Source organism: Parasteatoda tepidariorum, chromosome 10 (assembly GCF_043381705.1).
Source record: "Parasteatoda tepidariorum isolate YZ-2023 chromosome 10, CAS_Ptep_4.0, whole genome shotgun sequence".
NCBI classification, from domain to species: Eukaryota; Metazoa; Arthropoda; class Arachnida; order Araneae; family Theridiidae; genus Parasteatoda; species Parasteatoda tepidariorum.
In genome coordinates, this window is record NC_092213.1 from 76,592,757 (window position 1) to 76,615,078 (window position 22,322).

Sequence of the window (22,322 nt, forward strand, 5' to 3'; positions counted from 1 at the left end):
CGTTGAAATTGCCTATTATTGAATTTTAATGAGCTGTTGTTTGGGTTTTGTGTTTGTCAAAAATTGCTTCGGCATTTTGTTAAACAAGGTTTATATGAAACTTTATAAATAGACAATTAATTTGATGATTAAAGAAAAGTCTTAAATAATGGCTGGTACAATTCTAGAAAACCTTAGTGGTCGTAAATTAGGATATCTCGTCTCAGGTCTCCTGTTGTGTCAAATAATTTGTTTTCTCATCGGAGGATTAATCGGTAAAATCTAACATTCCTGGTGTTAATTTCAATTGATTTTTTTAAAATTAAATTTTTCTATTAATATTTCATTGTGATTGTGTATTACTTTCTGTTGTCTTCATAAACTTCAGTCATTTGCTTACTCTAACATTCACTCAAAAAATTTTAATTTTCTGCTATTCTTGAAAATATCACCATTCTTATAATTTTTTTGTTTTGTTTAGGCATAAAATAATTTTTCTTTGCTATATATCTCGATAGAAAATCAAGAATTTAAAATTGCTTCTCAAGAAATAGGTTTGTGAAGCAATGTAAGGTTTTAGAAACAAGCATAAAACCAATCTTAACCATGACAAATGTGCCTAGTGATTGAAAAATTTATATTAATGATTTGTGTCTACCGAAGTCAAGAATCTGTGAAGGTTCAAAATCAGTAATAAGAACTAAACAAAAATATATAGATTTTGTGATAAAAAAGATGTAATGATATACTCATAAAATATAACTACAAGAAAATAACTGAAATAGGTAAAAACATGTAACTGACAAATTTTCTGCCAAATGACACTTAGGCATTTAACGAGTACATCAATGATGTAGCCGAACTGTCAAGCACATAAATGATCAAATCTCTTAATTAAAAAAATCAATACTATAGCTATTTAATTTTTCCATATTTAATAAACTTCTTCATTTTCATCACTCTAACATACAATACCCTCTACAGACATTCAGTCTAATATAATGCAAATTATTTCTAACTGTCAACTAAGTTTCAATACATACCCTTTGCTTCAGAATTTATCTGAATGCTCCTTGTTTATCTAGACAGAGTATATGTATTACAGGAAAAACAACAAGCAATGTTTCTTTCGAAGAACATAGGTGTTGAGATCTGAACCCTTAATCTTTTAAAAAGATAAGGCTAAGAAATTCTGCGCAACTTCAATATGTTTGCTTCTCCCACGCAACAATCACATCTTTTTTCCTTTTTTTCATCTCTGAGCAGATCTTAACTCAAATACGATATTTTATCTAATGAATCTGTATATCATTAATTCTGTTAACACTGTTACTATTAAGAGCAAAATTTTGTTTTTCTGCATCGTTAATTGTAAAAATGTGAAGTGTCGATGAGCATCTATAATTTTAAATTCTTTTTCTAGTCATTTCGCATTTTTACTACCAAAGCTAGAAAGGATCCAAGTTGCAGTTCTATTTCATTTAGGTATTTACTGTAACTAAATGTTATATTAATCAAATTAGTGGCTCCTACTTCATGATTAACTGTAAACAACTGAATTTTATTTAAAATTGATTCCTGGGTATAAAATGAAACAAATAAGAGAATTTATTAATTAGTAACTTAATAATAATGAATGAACCAATAATATTATCAGCAAATCATTGAGTAATTAAGGAAATCACAGAATGTTGATAATTATTATTTTGCCAATTCTTTGAGTGTTTATTTTTTTATCATCCTTACGAAGACAATAAATTAAAGCTTTATGATAAATAACTAGTGATTAAAGCACTATGTACTTATGAACATTCTTAATTACTGAAGCTTTTTAAATGTATCATAATTATGATTGAAATACTTCTTTTCAATAGCTCCAGCCCCTTCCAATGCGGAAAACATGCTAGCAACTAAATGTCTGATGCAACAACCACTATCAATTAAACAATTTGATGAAGTGTGGCATATACCTCGAGGAAGTAAGATGGAAAGTGTGAATTGCAAAATCCTTAATGACCTTGATTTGGACAGCCCTGACATCATTAATGATCCAAATATTACTCCCAATCATATTGTTTTTGCTTTCCAAACACCGCTTCCCAAAAATGGAATAACTCTGGATTATTCTCGATGGATGATGACAATGAATGCATTGCTCGTTCTGGACATACTTTTCATGAAGCAAAATCCCATGAGTAAGATTATTACTCCAATGTCTAAATATAACTTTTATTTCAGTTTTTGTTCTTTCTTAACTTAATGGCAATATATATATATAATTATATATATAGTTTTTTGTTGTTTTTATTTTATTCTCTCTCTTTCTCAACTTCTCCCTTTTTTTTCTTCTTTTTTTCATTAATTAAGCTTGACGCAATCAATTAAAAAGACAAATACCAAATTTCTATAAATTTATAATTCTATTATATATTTATAATTCTAGTCTATAAGTTTCGTTTTTTTTTTTTTTTTTTTTTAAAAAAAAAAAAAAAAAAANTTTTTTTTTTTTTTTTTTTTTTTTTTTTGAAACATAAAAAAAATAATAAAAAAATAACAATTTTTATAGTTTAATAAAGTATGACTGTGAGTAGAGATTTTGTTACTAATTCAGATTTGTAACAAAAGAATTGATTAATCATTGTGATACATGTCTTGCTTTTTTTAAATTTACTTGAACGGAAATCGATTTACTGTTTTTGATATTGATCACATGAATCTTTTGAGTCTTTCAAAATTGCTCCTAATAAATTGTTAAAATAGTATAACAAATTACAAATATAGAATAAGCAAATCAAAATTTTGTTTATGCCTTGTCAAGACATCTTTGAAATTAAAAAGTAAATGTTGTTTTAGTTGAATTGATACTTTTGATCATAAAACTTTTTTTAACTGTTTGTATTCATATATAACTATACTATTTGAAAATGATTTTATTTAATAATTTTTTCAGCAAAAAACCCTAAAATTACATTTGATGTAAAGTTGGGCTATCGAAACAAGTGGGATCCAGATGATAAATGGCAGCTGTTAGCAAATTCAACTGAAACAAGAGAACTTAAATGCTCTATCGATGATGACAAGGTAACTTAGTTTTTAAATATTTAAAAAAGAATTTAATAAATTGACAACATCAAAGAAAATATAAAACTGAGGCATTTCGTGATTTGAGAAAAGGATCAAAGTAAATTTTTTCCCAGGGTCAATAAAACTTTAGTTCAATGTTATATTGTATGTAGTTGTCATCTTCCTTTGCGCTACTTCAGCTTTCGTAGGCTCAACGTGGACACACATCAAGAAGGTACTCAGTCTTACCTTACTTAGAGCAGAGGTTATTGAAAGTAAATATAACAGTGCTACTTGTCAGACAAAATCATTATTGTTTGTTAGTGTATCAATCTTTATTAAATCTATAGTAAGGTGGACTAAAAATAATTTTTATTCATGTAATGACCAATAAGAATAGCTTAAAAACAAGAGATCATTTGAGAGTTTTCTTAGCAAAACAAACTTATCTACATAGAAGCTGTGAATTAAACAACAGTTTACCAATGTAGTAGATCCTTTTTCTTTACTAGTAATGTGTAATTCAGAGTTCGGCCACTGAAAACAGTACTAATTTCGCTATGATCAAGGTGCATGGTTTTTACCATGGTTACTTATATATATGTTCCTAGCATAGCTTAAATTGTGATGTAGAAAGGAGCAATTCTACTTTATTATAATTGTCAGATCCAGCTTTCCAATAAACTGGAAGAGAAAAAAAAAGTGATTAAAATATCTTTTGTTTAACATAAGTTACATTTGAATATCTCAGATGTAAAGCTAGCAGTTTTGAAGGAAAAAAATTAGTTAAATTATCAGACTTCTGATCAGCTGCAATATGTGCAAATATTTGTAATAAAAATTTATTTTTTCTATTATAATTGCTTCAATCTTGAAAATTTGATTAAAATATTTGTTTAATCTCAAAAATCATTTTAATCTTAAAAATCACTATTTCAAAAATAAAACAAGGCAGCTTTGTTTTTTCTTAAAAATTTTTTGATGTTAAAAAAATTGTTCAGTTCTATAGTTTTCAAAATTCTATAGTTTTTAGTATTAAAAAATACATTTTTGAAAGCATTGGTTCTTGGCATGCAAATCACAAGCAAATAAATGAAGAATAATGTAAAGCTAGGTTATTAGCGTCATGTCCGTTGAGTTTTATTTATTAATAATTTTTCCAAAAAAACTCCTTAAAGCTCTCTATTGTGAAATGTATTCTACATCTTTGAAAAATTACTTTGTTTCTTATTTCTTTATTTTAGAATTATCTTATGAATTTTTTTTTAAATGAAATATTTGGTTGAATGAAAACTTTCTTTACTCTTTTTAGAAGACTGATGGATATCATTATGATTGTGATGTTTTACCACTTTTTGAATTAGGGAGTGTACACCATGATTACTATTTAATAAACATACGAGTGCCCATTGATTTCTCTGGAAAAACATCTTTAAACGAAGGAATTGGGCATGTGGATGACATGTGGACTGTTGTAAGTATTGTTTTTAAAAGTATCTTGGGATACTACACATTAAAAATTTTAGAAATCCTTCTGCATTTTGCTGAAATTTAGATTTGTTTTTCTTCTCAATATTCTAAACAATGGTCTCAATGTCTATAAACTTCCAAAATTAATAGCTGTTGAAAATTTGTTAAATTGTACTCATAAAAACATTTGCTAGAGATTTTGATATAATTAAAAGACATTTTAGTATGATTTTTTTGGTTTTTTATATATAACCCTAATTATATATTCAAATTGCTATTATTTTCAAGTGTTGTGAAACTGCTTGTATTTCTTTTATTTTATGATTTTAATAAAACTAATGAACTGAAGTCAGTTACAGAATTACTATTGTTATTTTTTAAGATAATTCATCAGAATGGTGGTTTCACTAAAGTTTGGGTCTCATTAAAGACAGTATTCTTTCCTGTAATTCTGTTGGTGTTGATTTGGTACTGGAAGCGTATATGCCTTCTTTGTAGAGCTCCAATTTTAGTTGAAAGGTAAGACCAACTTTTATTTTTACTATTTCATTGTAATAAATGTAGTTGTTTCTCAATTTTTGGGCTTGCTTTGCAAAAGGGAATTAACATTACAAGGTTCCTACAAGCCAGAAATGGTTTTGAAGTTTGATTTTCGCAACAAAAAATTGCAGAGCAGGTTGGGAATATATACAAAATGATGTGTAGAACAAAATAAACAAATTATTCTTATAGAATTTTTTATACATTTTATAGACTGTCATATCATATTAGAATTTGTATGCATTTATATTTGTAAAACCTTCATAATATAGTAAATTTCTTGTAAAATGTTTGTCTCTGACAAAAGATGGTAATGACATTTAATCTATATTTTATTTTTTAAGCTATATAATTTAATACAAAATGTGTCTGATGCATATTTTTTTTTTACTCAAAACATACTATTAAATAATAAAAATAAATAATTTAATGAGAATTTTTTCTTTAGGACACAAAAGTTAACAAATTTAAAAAAAAATAAGCCATAGGCATTTTATACTAGTATATTGTAAAAATGAATGTGTTTTATGTTTAAAAAATAAAACTTTATTTCTAATTTAAAGTGGAAAAAAATTATTACTTTACAAAAGTATAGAACTTTTACTCAAATATTATTTGAAAAGCTTCTGTACCATTGCACCCTGTGTATCTGTATAAAGATAACTTATCTTTATCCTACCCTGAAATTTCAATTTTTATCAAAATTTGATGCAAACTGCCTTTATAAAGCTGAGAATAAATAAACTGCATTTATATTCATACATCAAAAAATATGACTACTTTTTATATATTTATTTATTTGTCGAAAGTAAAAATTTTAATTCTACTTTTAGATTTAGTGTTTAAAAAGTTCATTAGTTTGAGAGAGAGAAATAGTTTTACAGTCAAAGAATTCACAATACATAGAGGAATGCATACGTTCAGATAAACAATTTAATGAGAGCTTATTGAATGTTAAAATCTGATTATTTTTTGCAAGTTTGTTTATAAATATATTTTCAATTTATATTTTAGAATGCTGCTGTTCCTTGGAATATCCCTTAGCTTGTTAAATTGTAAGTTATTTTCATTTTATATATTTTTATCTTCTGGAATTGATTATTTAAAATATTGTTGTTTTGTTATGTTTCTGAACTTAATTAATAAATTAACCGTATGATTTTGTAACTTTTTTAAACTGTAGAATCTCACATAAAAGTATATTATGTATTTAAATCTATTACATGTCTTTTTCAGTATTGCATACATTTCATTTTTTTTTTGTTATTATTATGATTAAGTAATTTCAATTAAGACAAAATATTAAGCATAATATATTAATATCTTTGAAAAATATAAGGAGGATTGCAAGGAAAAATTTTCTTCTTGAATATAGCTCAACAAAAATATAAATAAGAGGCAGTTTATTCGTTAATAGTTTATTTGTTATGTAATTTATACAGTTATTTTGATGTAAACTGTTAAAACTATTTATCCATGTATATTTTGTGTATGTTTTCCAACCCAGAATTTCTATCTCACTACCCTGTTGAAAATGGCTATGAGCTAACAATATAAGGGGAAAAAATTGTTTTTTTACTAGCTCTTATAAACCTCACAGTGTGCCTTTATTAAGATCTTTTATAAATATCTTGGAATTATTAAATATTGAGGTGGTCAAAATAGTTATTAATCAGATGTTAAATCATAATTTTTTAAATATTAATAATTTAAATATTTTGGAAAAATCTAACGCTAAAAACCAAAGAAATTGGCAAGTCTGTTCAAGCATTGTTTATTGTTTCGATGCTTATCATACAGGTTCCTAAAATCTTTAAAAAGATCTTAATTCGTAAGACTATTTTTTTCCTTCTTTAAATGCATTACAGCCTATTGCAGGCTAAAGCTGCCTCAGTAAACTCCTCCAATGAACCCTTTAGACTGTTAACTGTTTTTTTTTTTACTTCCAATGTCTAGTTCTACACAGAGGTCTTCCTCTTTTTCTTGTGCCAATAAAGTTCAAAAGTTTAAACCTTTCAATTGCAACTTTAGTTTTAAGCTTACAATTTAATCTTATTATTATTAACTTAATTTATTTGTGGGATATCCTATTTTTAGTGCCTTTGGAATATTTATCTCTTTGGATTGACATGCCATTTATGCTTTTGTTCAGTGATATTCGCCAGGGTATATTCTATGCCTCTCTTCTCAGTTTCTGGCTTGTCTTCTGTGGGGAGCATCTAATGGTAAGTCCAATGTGTAGCTTATAGTTTGTATTGACTTTGATATTCAATGTGATGCTAATAAAATAAACATTTCTTTTGGCTGCCTTTAAAATTTAGGAAGGTAGAAAGGTATGTTAATTTTGTTTTAATATTTCTTTCATAAATTACTGGATGTTATAAACAATATATTTATTTTCAATTACGTAAATTCAATATGGAACCTGCAAGATCAAAGACATTTATTGTTTGTTGAATGTCATTGAATCATCATACGAAGTTTGTCATTTACAAATGTGAAGGTTTTGTGTTTTTTCTTCTTAACGAAACCGAATGTAGTTCTTTTTAGTTATTCATTAGAGCAACCATTGTTCAGAAAAGTTGAACAAAATTACTTAAAACTACCATAAGATAAATTATTACCCTAATTTCCTTTTGTATTGCTTCTGTCATAGTTCAACAAGAAAAAAAGTGCATCATAACTAACAGCTGTGTAATGTAATGATAGGTTTTATTTCTTGCTTCTGTGATGTATATATTGCAAAGTTGATTCTTACTTATTTTTTCATTAAATTGTTCCTTCTTGATACTATGTTACAGTTCATATTTTGATGGCCCTGGTTCATGGACACACTGTCGTGGGTTCGAACCCGGCCGGCTGAATACTCCCCGTGCAGTAAATGGTGACTGATACATGTTAAATCTGTCTAATCACAAAGTCCTCCATGTTCCCATAACAAATCATACCTCAGGGGGGAGTTTCTTTGTATTCTGGATTGTTTTGAAATTGCAACGCTACAAAGTTAAATATTAGTAGTCGCAAACCCAAAATTGGATCAGCTGTTCATTGACGGTTATAAAATACAATAACCACTTAGAAAAAATTCAATCAAAATAATAACTATTATTTAAATAAATTCTTTTTCGAAATATGTTTTGCTGCAGAAAAATAAAAATATTTCTTAACTTGTATCTTTTTTATTGTAGGATGATGTAGAAAGGAATAAGCTTAGAAGTTATTGGCACTATCTTACTTCTGTTGCTGTAGGCTGTTTCTGTTTGTTCATATTTGATATGTGTGAAAGGTAAACACCTCATATATTAATTCAAATATATGGGCATCTCTGCCTACACTGCTGGATTTTCCTCTAAACTATAGGATTTATCCAGTTTCTCTTGATTCCTGGGTTTCCCACCAACCATCTGCTAACTTCAGAAAAAATCAAGGGGGCAAAAAAAGAACTTAATTTAGATAAATGTCGATAACAGTGAAGTAAAGCGTGGGGTCAAGAAGAAACTCAGTTCTTCATCAAGTTACTTTGTAGTTGTGAACATACAGTTTATTAATTCAGTTATTTACAAATTTGTAGACAATTCTTGCCATTGTGCGAAGCATTTTTTAAAAGCCCTTAAAGGTGCTTTTTTCCATGGGTGTTATTAAAAAGTGCTTAATTTTCCAAAATATGATATTTTTATTTACCCAGTTGTTTTAAGCCGCAAATTATGCAAAAAGACATTCAACGTTTTCAGAATTAAATCAACCCCAATCTATTTCGGCATACCGCTGGTCTGTAGTGTATGAAAACACCATTTGTTTTACATGTTTGATGAAATACTTGCGGGTCCGCACTTACGTATAATGAGCTGGATTCAGTGGTAAGGATTTTTATCTCGTGCAACCCTGCTGCATTTTGCAAGAGATTCTCAATTTCAGAATTCATTTTCCGCCATCTGTAATGGAAACGAAAAATCTCATTTTCCACCTCTGTAATAGAATTGAAAAATCTCTCGAATTTTTGCTAATTGCGGGGACCAACTAAACATTGTCAATTTTTTTTCTCTATTAGTGATAGAAAATTTCATTTCTCTTGTTAATTTCATTGTTTGTGATACGCCATCGTCTTCATCACTGTAAATAAAACCGGATAAAACCATCAACTGTCAAAAACTTGCCAACCCTGTCTAATTATGAGATTTTTTAAAGTGCTTAAAAATATTTTTTGAATGCTTGAAAAGTGCTCAAAAGGTGCTTATTTTTTGTTGAAAAATTTGGCTACGCACCCTGTTTGCGTTAGAAAAATTTTGAAAGCTCGACCCACCTTTCAACCAAAAAAAGTTGTCTTAAAATTCTAATTAATTTTTGATGAAAAGCTAAATAAATTACTTTTTAGGTGTTTATCTCAATCTCAAAAATATTTTCACATAACATTAATAGAAAAAATAGCCCTATGAGAGAGTTAATTAAAAAACGAAATGCCATGATTTTTATTTGTCTTAGAAAATAATTCTAATTTAAAAAATTTCTGGTAATTTTTTTTTACCTGACTTATTATTATAAGAATACATTTGCTTCATCTAATTAATTAAATATGTAAAGCTCTCGTAAAAAGAATTTTTTCTCCCAAAAAAAAAATTATTAAAGTTTTCAGTTATTAAACTGCTGGCCAATTGGTGTGGAGGATAGTCTTCATGAACCACAGCCTAAGCCAATATTTAATTCTCTGTATTTAAGACTGGATGTTTAATTAGATAGCTCTTTTTGCAATCATTATCTGGAAACCACTTTAATGTTAAGTCCATGGTTGGGAAGTGAGGTGCAGATTTCAGGTGATTACTAACACCATCTGCCATCCGATCTTAACTGTGGTAATGTTGCACCTCCATATGAGTATTGTCTTTAAATCTTTATTAACGATGAATACTAAACCATTGCTAATGGCCCATTGCTCTGTTAAAGTTGCTCTTTTTGTAAGGTTTGAGTTTAAATTTAAGAAAACGAAGCTGAACCAAAAAAAAATACTTTTTTTAAATAGGATTATTATTTCTTGTTATACTGAACTTTTTAGCCAATATGTTATTCATAAATATGCTAGGGTAAACCAACCAGTGAAGGAACACTACCCAGTGAAGGAACATTTCATATATATTGATTAAAAATAAGAATTTGAAAGTTTTTCTTTAGATTGATTGGTAACCATAGCTTACTGCCAAACAATAGGAAGTCATCTAGCAATATTTTGTATTACCTGGTCAAATAGATTTCTCAGAAAAAATTTTTGAATTTGTTATTATATCTGCAACACCTTGTTTCGTTGAAAAAATTATAAGGTGAGTGTTTGTACTTATATGTTTGAAGTGGAATTAATTGCATGTAGTAGTCTTATTTTTCTCACTGTGAAAAAGAGAATTCAAAATATAGTTATTGAAGTTACGTTTTATTTTTTTTAAAGCACCATAGCATAATCAAGTACTGAGATAAGGGGGTGTTTATTCACTGGATCACCAAACGATGAAAAACCAGTGAAGGAACAAGTGTTCCTTTACTGGGTTTTTCTCCCAGTTAATGAAAATAAAAGAAATTTTTTAATTTTCTTGTACTTTTAGTCATATTATACATCAAAATTCTGTTTAAAAGACAAAAAACAACTTCCAACCAGTGAAGGAACAGGCATGTTCCTTCACTGGATCACCAAACGATGAAAAACCAGTGAAGGAACAAATGTTTCTTTACTGGGTTCATTTCTCAGTTAATGAAAATAAAAGAAATTTCGTAATTTTCTTGTACTTTTAGTCATATTATACATCAAAATTCTGTTTAAAAGACAAAAACCAGCTTCTAACCAGTGAAGAAACAGGCATATTCCTACACTGGGAATACTTCCAGTGAATGAACAGTAATGTGTGATATATGATTTTACATGACTCTAGGATAAGTAATTCTGCTATATAGAGGACAACCGAAATTTTGTTAAAAATTGTATGAATAATTCCTGAAATAATTTCAGTTCAAAATGTTAATTTAATAGCTTAATTTATGAAAAAATTATAATTTATATTTATTAACGGGGTGTGTAGTTACATCAAATGTTAGGCAACTTAATAAACTATGTTTACAAATCGAAAACTAATTAAATATAATCATAAAAATAGAACATTTTTTCGCTGGCTTTTGCACCAAGAACTCCTAATAAGCTATCATTATAGGATAGCAACGTGATTATATAATTTATAGAAACTACTTTACAATGTTAGAATTTAGAAGTAAGTTCCTCAACAAAAAACAAAGTTAAACAGAAACGATACTCAATTTCTTCAGAAGCTTGAGAGGGAAATCCCTCAAGATATGTTGTAAATTTTTAACACAGCATTGACGGAAGAGTCTAATATCGAAAATGTCCAAGAGCCTGTACTTTTTCCAATATGGAAGAAGCACGTATTAAAAGAAGACCACTTGGTTAAGTCAAACTTAGGAACTGAAGCTAGTATTGATAATGAATGCATATTAGATATCGAATTTGAAATGAGTCCTCATGCTGATTCTCTTAGTTGAAAAAAGAAATGATTCTGTAAGTAAAATCAGTACTTCTAAAGATCCTCTAGATATAAGTCAACAAGAGATGGATTTGCCTCAAACTTCAAGACACCTTTCCCCCGTCTATTTTCGAGAAAGGCATTCTAGAAATGTTGCTGAAAAATCAGAAGAAGTTTGGAAGAGCCATTTACATTGGCCAAATATTGATGATAAAAAGAAAGGTCAAATAAGAAGAAAAGCGAATAAATTACCTTTTGCACTAACTTCAGAGAAATGGCAAAAATTTCAAGAGGCTGAAAGATCTAAAAAACATTAAAACAAGAGAACATGGAAAAGAAAAAGAAAGAAAAAATACTTAAAAAAGAAAAAAAGCTTCAAGAAATAAGAGGAAAAAGAGTAAACAAAAAGGTGATAAAATAATAATGATAATAAACAGCATCGGATGACACAATGATTTAGATTTGACTGTCAAATTATAAGAAAGAACGATTTTTTTAAATTTATTTTGTATTTAACATCACTTTAATTTCTAGTTCATGATTACAGAAAAAAGTTAGCATTTTACAAGTACTTGTATCTCATAATTTCACAAATAGTCTTGTTTTTAGTCGGACCTCTATTTAACAAAATCACTTAATACCAATAATAAGCTCGTTATATGGAAAATTCGTTAAATAGAAAATCACCTCTTAAAATACTTAAACAACACAAAACAGGTTTTAAATTCTTAAACACTAGACATAATTAAAATAGCAATTGATACACTTTTATCTTGTAAACTAGTATCTACTATTTATCATATAAATCTCAACCATAAAAGAAATCTGCATGGAAAGCAAGAATAGAGCAAAACATTATCCAGTGTTACACTATCATGCTATATACATTTTCAACTAAAAAAAGTCTAAATTTATGTATAAAAATATAGTTGCATTTATTATAAAAGTAATTTTAAACATACATTACCACTTGCGTTAAGTTAAATTGCTACGGATGAAATCCGTTAATTTGAAGTGAGTTTTTCGTTTGAAGTGCAAACAAAAAGGGAAAGGGAATTTACTGCTTTCTCTAAGATAATTTTTAGACAAAACAGTAATACATTTCATAAAGCAGTGGCTTCGAAAATTAATTTAATGTCATTTCCCCCATAAATTGCTTTAACAAGTTTAAAATGTTAAGAAATATTTTGGAAAATAGGGAAATTGGATCTCAATGAAAAGTTCGTTAAATAGAAAATTCACTTCGCTATATGGAAGTTATTTTACAAAAAAATTTCCAAAATGCTCTTGGTTCCTCGAAAAAATTCGTAAAATAGGGAAATTCGTAGAATGGAAGTTCGTTAAATAGATGTCCGACTGTATTTGTATGGCTAAAAAATTCATAAAGAGCATTAAAATATAACCAAAATTAAGTGTTCCTTCACTGGGCAATTTTGTGTTCATTCACTGGTAGGAGCTGTTCCTTCACTGGGTCTTCTTACTACTTGTTATTTGAATCCCCAAAACTTTAAAACAATATTATGAAAGTTCTCAATTTTTTTTTTGCATAGTTTGCAATTAGTAACAAATATGTTGACACAGTCATTTAACTGAAATTACGAATTTTGAAATTAATATGATTTTTTAAAAGGCAAGCGAAGCTAAAGTGTTCCTTCACTGGTTAGTTTACCCTAGAAAACTCTCTGAACTGAAATATATACTATTCAGAATTATGAATTTAGAAATATATCTTTATATATTTAATAGTTTCTATTTTAATGTTCATTTAAGGTTTATTGCTTACAAAAAATGCTCCTGCCAATTTAAATATAATTACAGTCATGTACTTTATTTCCCCTGATTGATTAAAATTCCCTGTGTCTAGTATCTGTTATTCATAGATGGTATAATATTTTATGTAAAATTTTTTATTAAGTCAACTGGAGAATTTTTTAATTTCCTGTTAGCAGCTATGTAGTGGATATGTTTTAACCATAAATGGCTTCCTTAGATTCAGTGGGAAATCTGAATTAGTAATTAATTTTAAAATTTAAATAAATTAAAAAGTGCATAATTTTTTTTTTTAAATTGTGTGTTGGATTTTTTTAAGCTTTCTGTAATTCTAATGTTTTCCGTTCTAGAGGAGTTCAACTAAAAAATCCATTCTTCAGCATATGGACATCCACTGTTGGCTCTAAATTATCTGTATCCTTTATCGTGTCTGTCAAGTTTGTTTTAAATCTAACATGTTTAATATTAATGTATTTAAATTGTTTAAAAAAAAATTTTTTTTTAAACTGTAATGTAGTATTTGATTATAAATATTTTAAAATGAATGAGCTGTAAATCAATGAACTGTAATTTTAAATTTACATTATATTTTTAGCATTTGCATAGATTTTGTGAAGTGACAATTTAATTAATTTTATGTGTGTTTTTTCTTTGTGTGTTGTGTCATGTTGGATTCCTGAAACATGTTGATACATGAATTTTTGTTATTTGTAGGCAAAAATTTAATTTAAAATTCTAATCAAAATTTATTTTAATATCGTATCCTTAATTTAAGCAATAGCTAGCATTCATCATTTTGGCTGGATTGTCAGCTGGTGTATATTTCCTGTTTTTGTGTTATTTAGTTTTTAAAGTCTTCAAAAATATAGGCTTCAAAAGAAATACCTTGCCAAGTATGAGTAGTGCCAGGAGGATGTACTATGAAGTAAGTCATGCCTGCTTGAAATGAAACAATTATGCATGTACAAGGTGTTCATATATCACTTCCCTTAAAATATATTTGAAGAATACTTGACAAAAGTAAAGTTAAGATTATATGCTCATTGGGTTTTGCCAATTAATTGATAAAAGTGAGAAAATGAGAGCATTGAAATTAAGAAGTCAGTATGAAGGCAGGTGATTACTGACGGCATGGGGTATTTAAAAAATTCTAGTTGCTAAATAAAGTATGGAGGTGCTACTAATATTTGCCTTTTTCTTCTCTTCTTATTAGATTCTTACTAGATTTCAAGTATCAAATCAGTCAAATGTTTGTAATTTCATTTTCTGTTTTTATTTTGGTTCTGTCTAAAACTGGGCACCTCTGCTATAGGAATATATATGAAGTGTGGTGATACTGAAGTGCAAATTATTATTTTAGTTGATAATTTTTCTTTTCTCAGAAATTGAAAGCTGCAAAACTTTGTTATGAGACCAATAAACAAACTTTGTTTGTCTTTAATGACTAGTAAAATTAGTTATGTTACCACTAAACATACCTGCATAATATACGCGGAAATTTTTTTCACCATCTTGGAAGTTCTTTAGTATCCTTAATTTAAAAATCACACGTTGAGATTCGTATTCACGCAATTTAGATAAAAAATTAAAATTTAGCATCAATATTTTTATTAAAACATTAATGACAATAAATGTTTCTGACATACACTTTTTTCTTGCTTAAATTTAAGGCATTTTTTCAATTTTTTGATAAGTGAAATAACATAAGTGTATGCACATAACATTTGTTCTATTTTCAGTTTTATTCCGTGTTTTACTATCCCTGTGGTAGGAATCAATATTGAGTTCTATAAAATTGAAACACATGTAAAAAAAATCAGTGTTTTTTCAAACAAATTTTGCCAAAATAAAGTGGCAATGAAAGGATTGAAACTAGTAGTGCTAATCAATATGTGCAGAGAGTTTTTCATTTTATCTAATTGCCGTTGAATCTTAAGAGCCATTAATCTGCAGATTAAGTAGGGTAATTGGTTGAAGTGTAGAATCTAGAATTTTATGTAATGTGTGCATTAACAGATTCCATATCGTTAAAGTTCAAAAATTTATCTCTTTCTATCCACTAATGTGCTAATTTTTTTAAATATTAAATACTAAATAAAAGACATTTAATTTCTTTAATTGTAATGATATTTGAAGCTCCTTGTTACTTTAACTTATAGTTTTTAAAGTGATTGTTGATTGATTCTATCATCTGTTGTGATCTTTGTTAATTTCTAGTTGCTTGATTTTCTAGATTGTGAAGATTAAGTTATGTTAGTTTAATGACACACAAAGGTTGCTGTTGTTCCAGCAAATATCTTATATTCACTCCAATGAGTGTTTAGTAGCTAGTGTATAGATTATCTTGATAGTTTGTGGATGACCTTATTTATTAAAGTAATTTTTTATTAAAGAAATAAATTTTTTTAAAGTAATTTATTAAAGAAATAAAGCAATTTTTTGGCTTTTTAACAAATAACTCTTGTTATTCTGCTCATTGGCTAAAAAATCTGTAGAATAACTGATTTCTACACTTAAATTGTGACAAATATGTAAGGAATTTCATTTAAATTTTGTTAGTTCCTGTAAATCATGTTTTGATTAATATTTAAAATAGTTTGTGACGGACTTTATTCTCTTTAAATGTTGAAAATAAGTAGTTGTAAACAACATTTTTCCATATTTTGCAGGGCATCATTTATCGTTTCAAATTCTTGATGTTGACGACTGTAATCTGTGCCGCTCTGACTGTCATATCATTCATAATTGGGCAGGTGAGAAATTTTAAAACTTGAGAAGCTATGATTATTTTTTGCCAGTTTTATATGTATTGTTATATCGGCCGGCTATACAAGCCCAAATCGTTACCAGAAATCATAGACTCAAAATAATAAGTTGTAATCAAGAATAATTAAGAAAGAAGTTAAAGTGTTCTCTTTTCATATAATCAGTAATGGTTCTACTTAAGTATGAGATATAATTCATCTTACCTGAAGTAGGTAATCTATTTTTACCCTTTAGAGAAACTTTTTCCCTTCTAACATACGCAAGCGTTGATCTCCCATTCCTCAACTGATGCATGACAGACGTATCAGACCAATCAACAATAGTAGTGGACGGTCTTATCTGCCGCGTTTTTATTTTTTTATTTAGTTAAATTTTAGTCGTTTAACAAAATATTTTTTAAATTGATCCATTCTTATGTAGTTCATTTTTATTTTTATTAGACCAATCAACAATAATAGTGGCCGGGCTTATCTACCGCACATAGAGAACATTTTTCTTTACAGAAGATTGATTTAAATGTTCAATGTGAAAAAATACTTATGAATAATGATGTAATAATCAGATTTTTACGTACCCAGAGGCAATCTTAATATTTTGAGGGTCTGACCAATGATATTTAGTAAAGATGAAATGCTTGTTAAAAAAAAAAAATTCTGTGGTGAATAATTTTTCAATTCTCTGAAAAAAGTTCTCAAGAGAAGGAAAATATGCAGCAGGTAAATTGAAATTAAGGGATCTGAATTTTCAACTCTGCTCTCTTAACCAAACTATTAAAACCAATTTTCCAAATTTCGGATAGGAAAATTAAAAGTAAGGGTATATTTATTTAGTAAAAATAAATAACTTTAAAATATCATCTTCTCTAATTAATTATTATATTTAAGTTGAAATCCTTCAACTATTAAAATTGTGTAGATCTTAATTCTAGTATGTGAAGATCTGATTATTAAATCAAAAGTTATTCAGGGTTTTCTGTTTGTTTTTTCCAACACAATTTGTTCACAAAATTAAAGTAACGTTTCTGCCATTGATTGACATGATTTTACTAGCGTCATTCACTATTTTATCAATGTAATAGGTGAGTGAAGGTCAATGGAAATGGGATAAAGACATTAGAATGGAGTACACATCTGCCTTTTTCACTGGTGTCTATGGTATGTGGAATTTGTACACCATTGCACTGCTTGCACTTTATGCACCTTCACACAAGTATTATCCAGCACAGTCAGGTAAACTGCATTCTTTTTTTTTTTCTTCTATTTTTTTACAATTAAAATTTATAACAAAATGTTTTTTCCATGAAAATTTGTTAGTATGGAAACCTGGACACTACGAGCACTTAACTCTTATTCCATGGTGAATAATCGTCTAAACATTTAACTTTAAAATAAAATTGTAAAACTTTTTAAACTTAGTATTTATAATACTGAGAAATTATGTTATGTTGTTCCAAAGTTATGTTAAGATATTTTCATCGTTAAAAAGCTAAAAAAAAGTTACCTAGCATAAAACAATTAAAAAATTTCAAGTATTTGATAATTTATCATTTCCTAAATGAAACACAGCTACTGTCGAAAAAGGTATCAGAAGAAGTTGAAGGTTAAATGAACAAATTCGAAATAACGAATTTGAAATAACAAGCTGGCTCATATTTCTTAATCATTCCCTTATATTTAATGTAAGCTAATATCTTATTTAAAACCATTTTGAACATAGGTGTGAATTAAGTTCTTCAGTTCGTTCGTCTCCTTAAAGTAGTGAAGTAGTCACTACGATTCGGAACTAGTTTGTAGTCACTACATTTAAAAAAAGTAGTTGTAGTTAACTACATTTGTAACAAAGTAGTTATAGTTGTAGCAGAGTAAGAGTAGTGGTCTAAGTAGTACTTTAAGAGTAGTGGTCCGAAAAACTACATTATCTTTGTATTTTTTCGGACCACTACTCTTAAAGTATTAATTTTTAAAAAATAATTATATAGTTAATAGATAAGGAAGATATATTTAAGTGATTTTTCATTGGTTGATATGGAAGTAGTAGAGTCCTTTTCCTGGCTGCAAAAGAGCCTAATAGCCCTTTAACCTTTTATAAGGCCATTTTTTAGCTTATGGCTTACAATTAACTTGACAAGACCTTTTTTTAGGTAGGAAAATGGATGGGATTTTCTAATATTTTTACTACTGTAAAGAATTGGCCATAAACTTCAATATCCGTACTTTTCAACTGTCCTGTACTTTTACTACAAATAAACTGGATAAGAAATGATCAAATGAGTGAATTCCCTAAGCACAAGAGGAAATAGCTACTCGGTTTTAATCTCCACATAAACCATATATAGTTTGTCTGAAGTAAGAACTCCCCTAGACGTTAGTCTGGACCCATGTTAGTCTGGACTATGGTAACGAGGCATAACTATTTCAAGTAAGAGTGTGGGGTTGGCGAAAAAAAGAGGAATCTTTTTCTTCGGTCTATTGCGTTAGCCCTAGAGGGAAGAGAAGCTATCCTCCCTGAAAGGCACCATTCTTGTTTCTATAGCAGCAGACAGCGTCAGACTTTGTGGGGAGGAGCTCTTACCGTAGAAAAACTATAGTGTTTCCCACATTTATGTGAACAAAACACTTTATTGTTTTTTTTTTTAAATTATTTTTTTATATATAATTTTCTGAAGTTATTGGCAGAGGGCCACATGACTGATAAGTGGTAAAAAACTTCACATCATTTTAAAATAAAATAAAATAATAATTTTTAATAAGTTAATATGAAGTGTATACCTTATAAGGGATGCCCCTTTAAGACACCACTTTCCCTCCAAATATTTAGGTCTGAGCTACTTTCTGGTGAATTGTCTCGGCATTCACTACTTCTTCAAGAAAAAGCCTAGAGGTTCCCCCCCCCCCATAAATGTGACTATCCACGCCTGGTGGCTGAATGGTAGCGCTCCAGTGCCACAGGTCCTGGGATTGATCCTCAGACCGGGCAAGGTTGACTCAACCTTTCATCCCTTCAGTAAGTCAATAAATGAGTACCAAGCATGCTTGGGAACTAAGCACAGGGAGTTCCGCTTTCGGCTGACCACCTGACCAGAACATCTGCTCCTGCACCCCAGAGCCCATGGTCAAGAAAACTGAGATGGGCACAGTAGGCCTTGGCTGTGGGCTGTCGCGCCACTGAGTTTAGTTAAATATGACTCTTGAAGTTCGGGGGGGGGGGACTATACATACCAAAAAATTGAATTTGCACTTTATTCAAATTTGATATAATCTATCTTTTTGTTTTTACCACACGTCTTATATTTTATTTAGACGCTGTATCATCTACTCAAGAAGAAATTGAATTCAGTCGCCTGACGACCTCTGAACCATCACCATCAGAGCCCACTGAAATCTCCAGCTTAACAGGTCTTGCTAAAAAAGCCGCATTTGATTAGTCCTTTTCGTCCAATAACAAATCTTTTTTCTACGCAGCAAGCAATCAATCAACCAGTATTCAATGTGAAAATTGTCGACTTGATACTTAGAACTACTCTTCATTTTTTTCACCTAATCATATTATTAAGCTTTATGGCCTGTTATTACTTATACTGTTATTACTTTCATGTTTTATTTTTAGCCTTTTGTTAGAATTATTTCTACTTAACTGTGTTTGTTATATGGAATCTATGTTACTTTAAATATTGCAATGTTTTAAGTTTCATATTGGGCATTATAAGTTTTGAAAATGAATGTTGAAAAATATTCCTATTTTATACTTTATCAGAAGACAATTTATACATTTTTTCAAAAAATAGTAAGTTATTTTAATATAACTTTCCCACTCAGCTAGAGTTGTAATTAAAATGTTAACTCTGAGACCCTTCTTCAAAATTTTTGTTTTCTACTTACTTTCAGTGAGATAGGCAAACAATGAAAATTCTGCCACAGGAATTCATAATACATGAATCTTTTAAATAAAAAAACAGGACCAAAAATTATATAATTGAATAAAAATTAATGTAGATTATAAGTTTAATTTCTATTTCATTCCGAATTAAATTCAGTATTATCAAAACTACTCGACTTTTATACCAACCAAAAGTGTAAAATAACATCAAAGTTTTTAAGTATTATAAAATTCCTATTATACATCATATTTTTCTAAACAATTCATCTGGTTTAAATAAACATAAGCAAATAATAGTTTAACATGTATTCAGGATAAATAAGTTATTTAAATACAGTAAAAGGTTTACAACATATTTAATTATAAATGTGTACTTAAATTATTCAGAGTTGCCAACTTTCTATGCTTTTTGAGAAAATTTCTTCTTGTGGCAGCTAAGTTTTTATTTTAATATATGATTCTTTGTTTTGTAAAGATGACTTAAAGTTATTTTTTACACCATTTCATATAAATGATTTAAAAGTTCATATGAAACACCACTTTGTTAAAGCTCTCTTGTTATGAGGATTTTAAAATGCTAGCAAAATTTCTGAAACCTTTAGTCTTTAATCGTCTACCACTCTATTTTGCAAAACGCGTAATTGGCAGCCCTAATTAGTATTTAAAAATATTTCTTTGATAAATATAGCACATTTGAGAACAAATAATTGTAATGTACTAAAATAACTAAATTATTAATGTTAAAAATTCAATTTTAATTATTGTATAATTATGAAAATTTTTACTACATGATGATATTTAATAACTATAGCTATATCATTATATAAATTAAACTAATTTAAGAGGCCTATGGTTTTTTTTTTAAAGAAATCTTGTTGAAAATTATTTAAATTATGCATGTGACAAAAATTTTCTAATTTCTATTCAATTCTCTCTGATTCAATTGATAAAATATATTATTGAAATGTAGAATTTCTTCCAACTCTGTTGTGACCCAATCAATTTTTATGTACTGATGTAATCTGTAAACATGTTGTTTTCTCTGTAGTTATTTTTTGTAATTTCATACCATGACAGAGTTCCATTCGTGTTGCATTTAACATGTAGAAATCATGTATACTAGGATTTTGTACACATAAGCAGGCTTTCCCATTGCATTAATAAATATTATAAGAATTTTTTCTTTAATTGGTGTATTTTAATCTAATTTATACTATTTCATTTAGAATGTCAAATTCATTAGCTATTATATTATATCAGATCATAAATCCATAACATTTTTCACTTTCATGAGATAGAAATCTTTTAGCATTTATAATTGTTCTTTTTGGTGCTAATTCATTTTTAACTTACAGATGAAAAAAAAGTTGTTGTTTTTTCATCTGTTGTGCTTTAACATTTATACGTGTTAACTTATTTACAAGATATTTTAAATCAGTATCTATTTTAAGTTACTGTGTTTTACTGAATTAAGATAATAATATTTGATTTATGTCCTCATTATCATTTCTGTAGAAACAATCGCAATCTTAAGCACTTTAATATTTAGCTGCTACTACAGTAAAAAGTGTTTTTTAAACAATATATATATATTTATTAGTATGTACATATGCAGTACAACGTCCCATATTTGGAGGTCCTTTTATTTGAAACTATTTTCAAGACTAGTGTGTTTTCTTTTTTCAAAAAAAAAAATAACAAATTTACTCTAGCAGTTAAAAAATAAAATTGATAATTTTTTTTTTCTTTTTAATTTTTTCTTTCTGAGCTCTAGATAGCTAAACATTCATTCTGTTTCCGGAAGCACACTAAAAAAGTGGTAGAAGAGACAAGAGCACGAAAAGAATAACAAACTTTTAAGATTATTAATTAAACTGAACATTAATTGTATTCAAAAGAAAACCAGCAGATATGCTCTGTTTCCTTTAAATTATAACTTTTCCTTAAAAAAAATTTTTTCAATTCTGTCCCTTGTCTAATATTTTGTTATTAAATGGAATTAATTTATTTTTGGAATTTGAAGCTTATTTTTTTATTTTTATTATTGTTTTATTATTTGCTTATTTTTTGATTATCTGTGTTGCTAATTCTTCACATCAAATGGGGAGAGGGAAGAGAAAAAATGTGAATTTATTCATGAAAGGGAAGGTTAAAATTATCCACTGCTTTTTTTTCTTTATACAATCTACGCTCTTTAGCACAACCCCTGCTAGTGCAACCTTTCCATTATAATGACTGCTTTATGAAGTTCTGTTTGCTCTTCCACTAACACAATGCTATTTTAATGTCCAGTCGAACGTCCAAATTGAACCATATATTACATCATAGTGACCGCAATTTTGTTTC

At 28.2% G+C, this 22,322-nt stretch overlaps 1 protein-coding gene across 1 annotated transcript; it reads left to right on the plus strand.

The window, feature by feature from the left end:
* Window positions 1-4: 4 nt before the first annotated feature.
* Window positions 5-21,678, plus strand: LOC107439176 (Wnt ligand secretion mediator). Its single transcript, XM_016051677.3, has 13 exons — window positions 5-254; window positions 1,854-2,174; window positions 2,930-3,060; window positions 4,355-4,516; window positions 4,895-5,031; window positions 6,067-6,107; window positions 7,150-7,277; window positions 8,241-8,338; window positions 13,685-13,748; window positions 14,116-14,259; window positions 16,004-16,087; window positions 17,179-17,329; window positions 19,400-21,678. Exons 1-13 carry the CDS (start codon window positions 149-151, stop codon window positions 19,522-19,524), a joined length of 1,692 nt encoding a protein of 563 aa, XP_015907163.1. The 5' UTR covers window positions 5-148; the 3' UTR covers window positions 19,525-21,678.
* The last annotated feature ends 644 nt before the right edge of the window (window positions 21,679-22,322 follow it).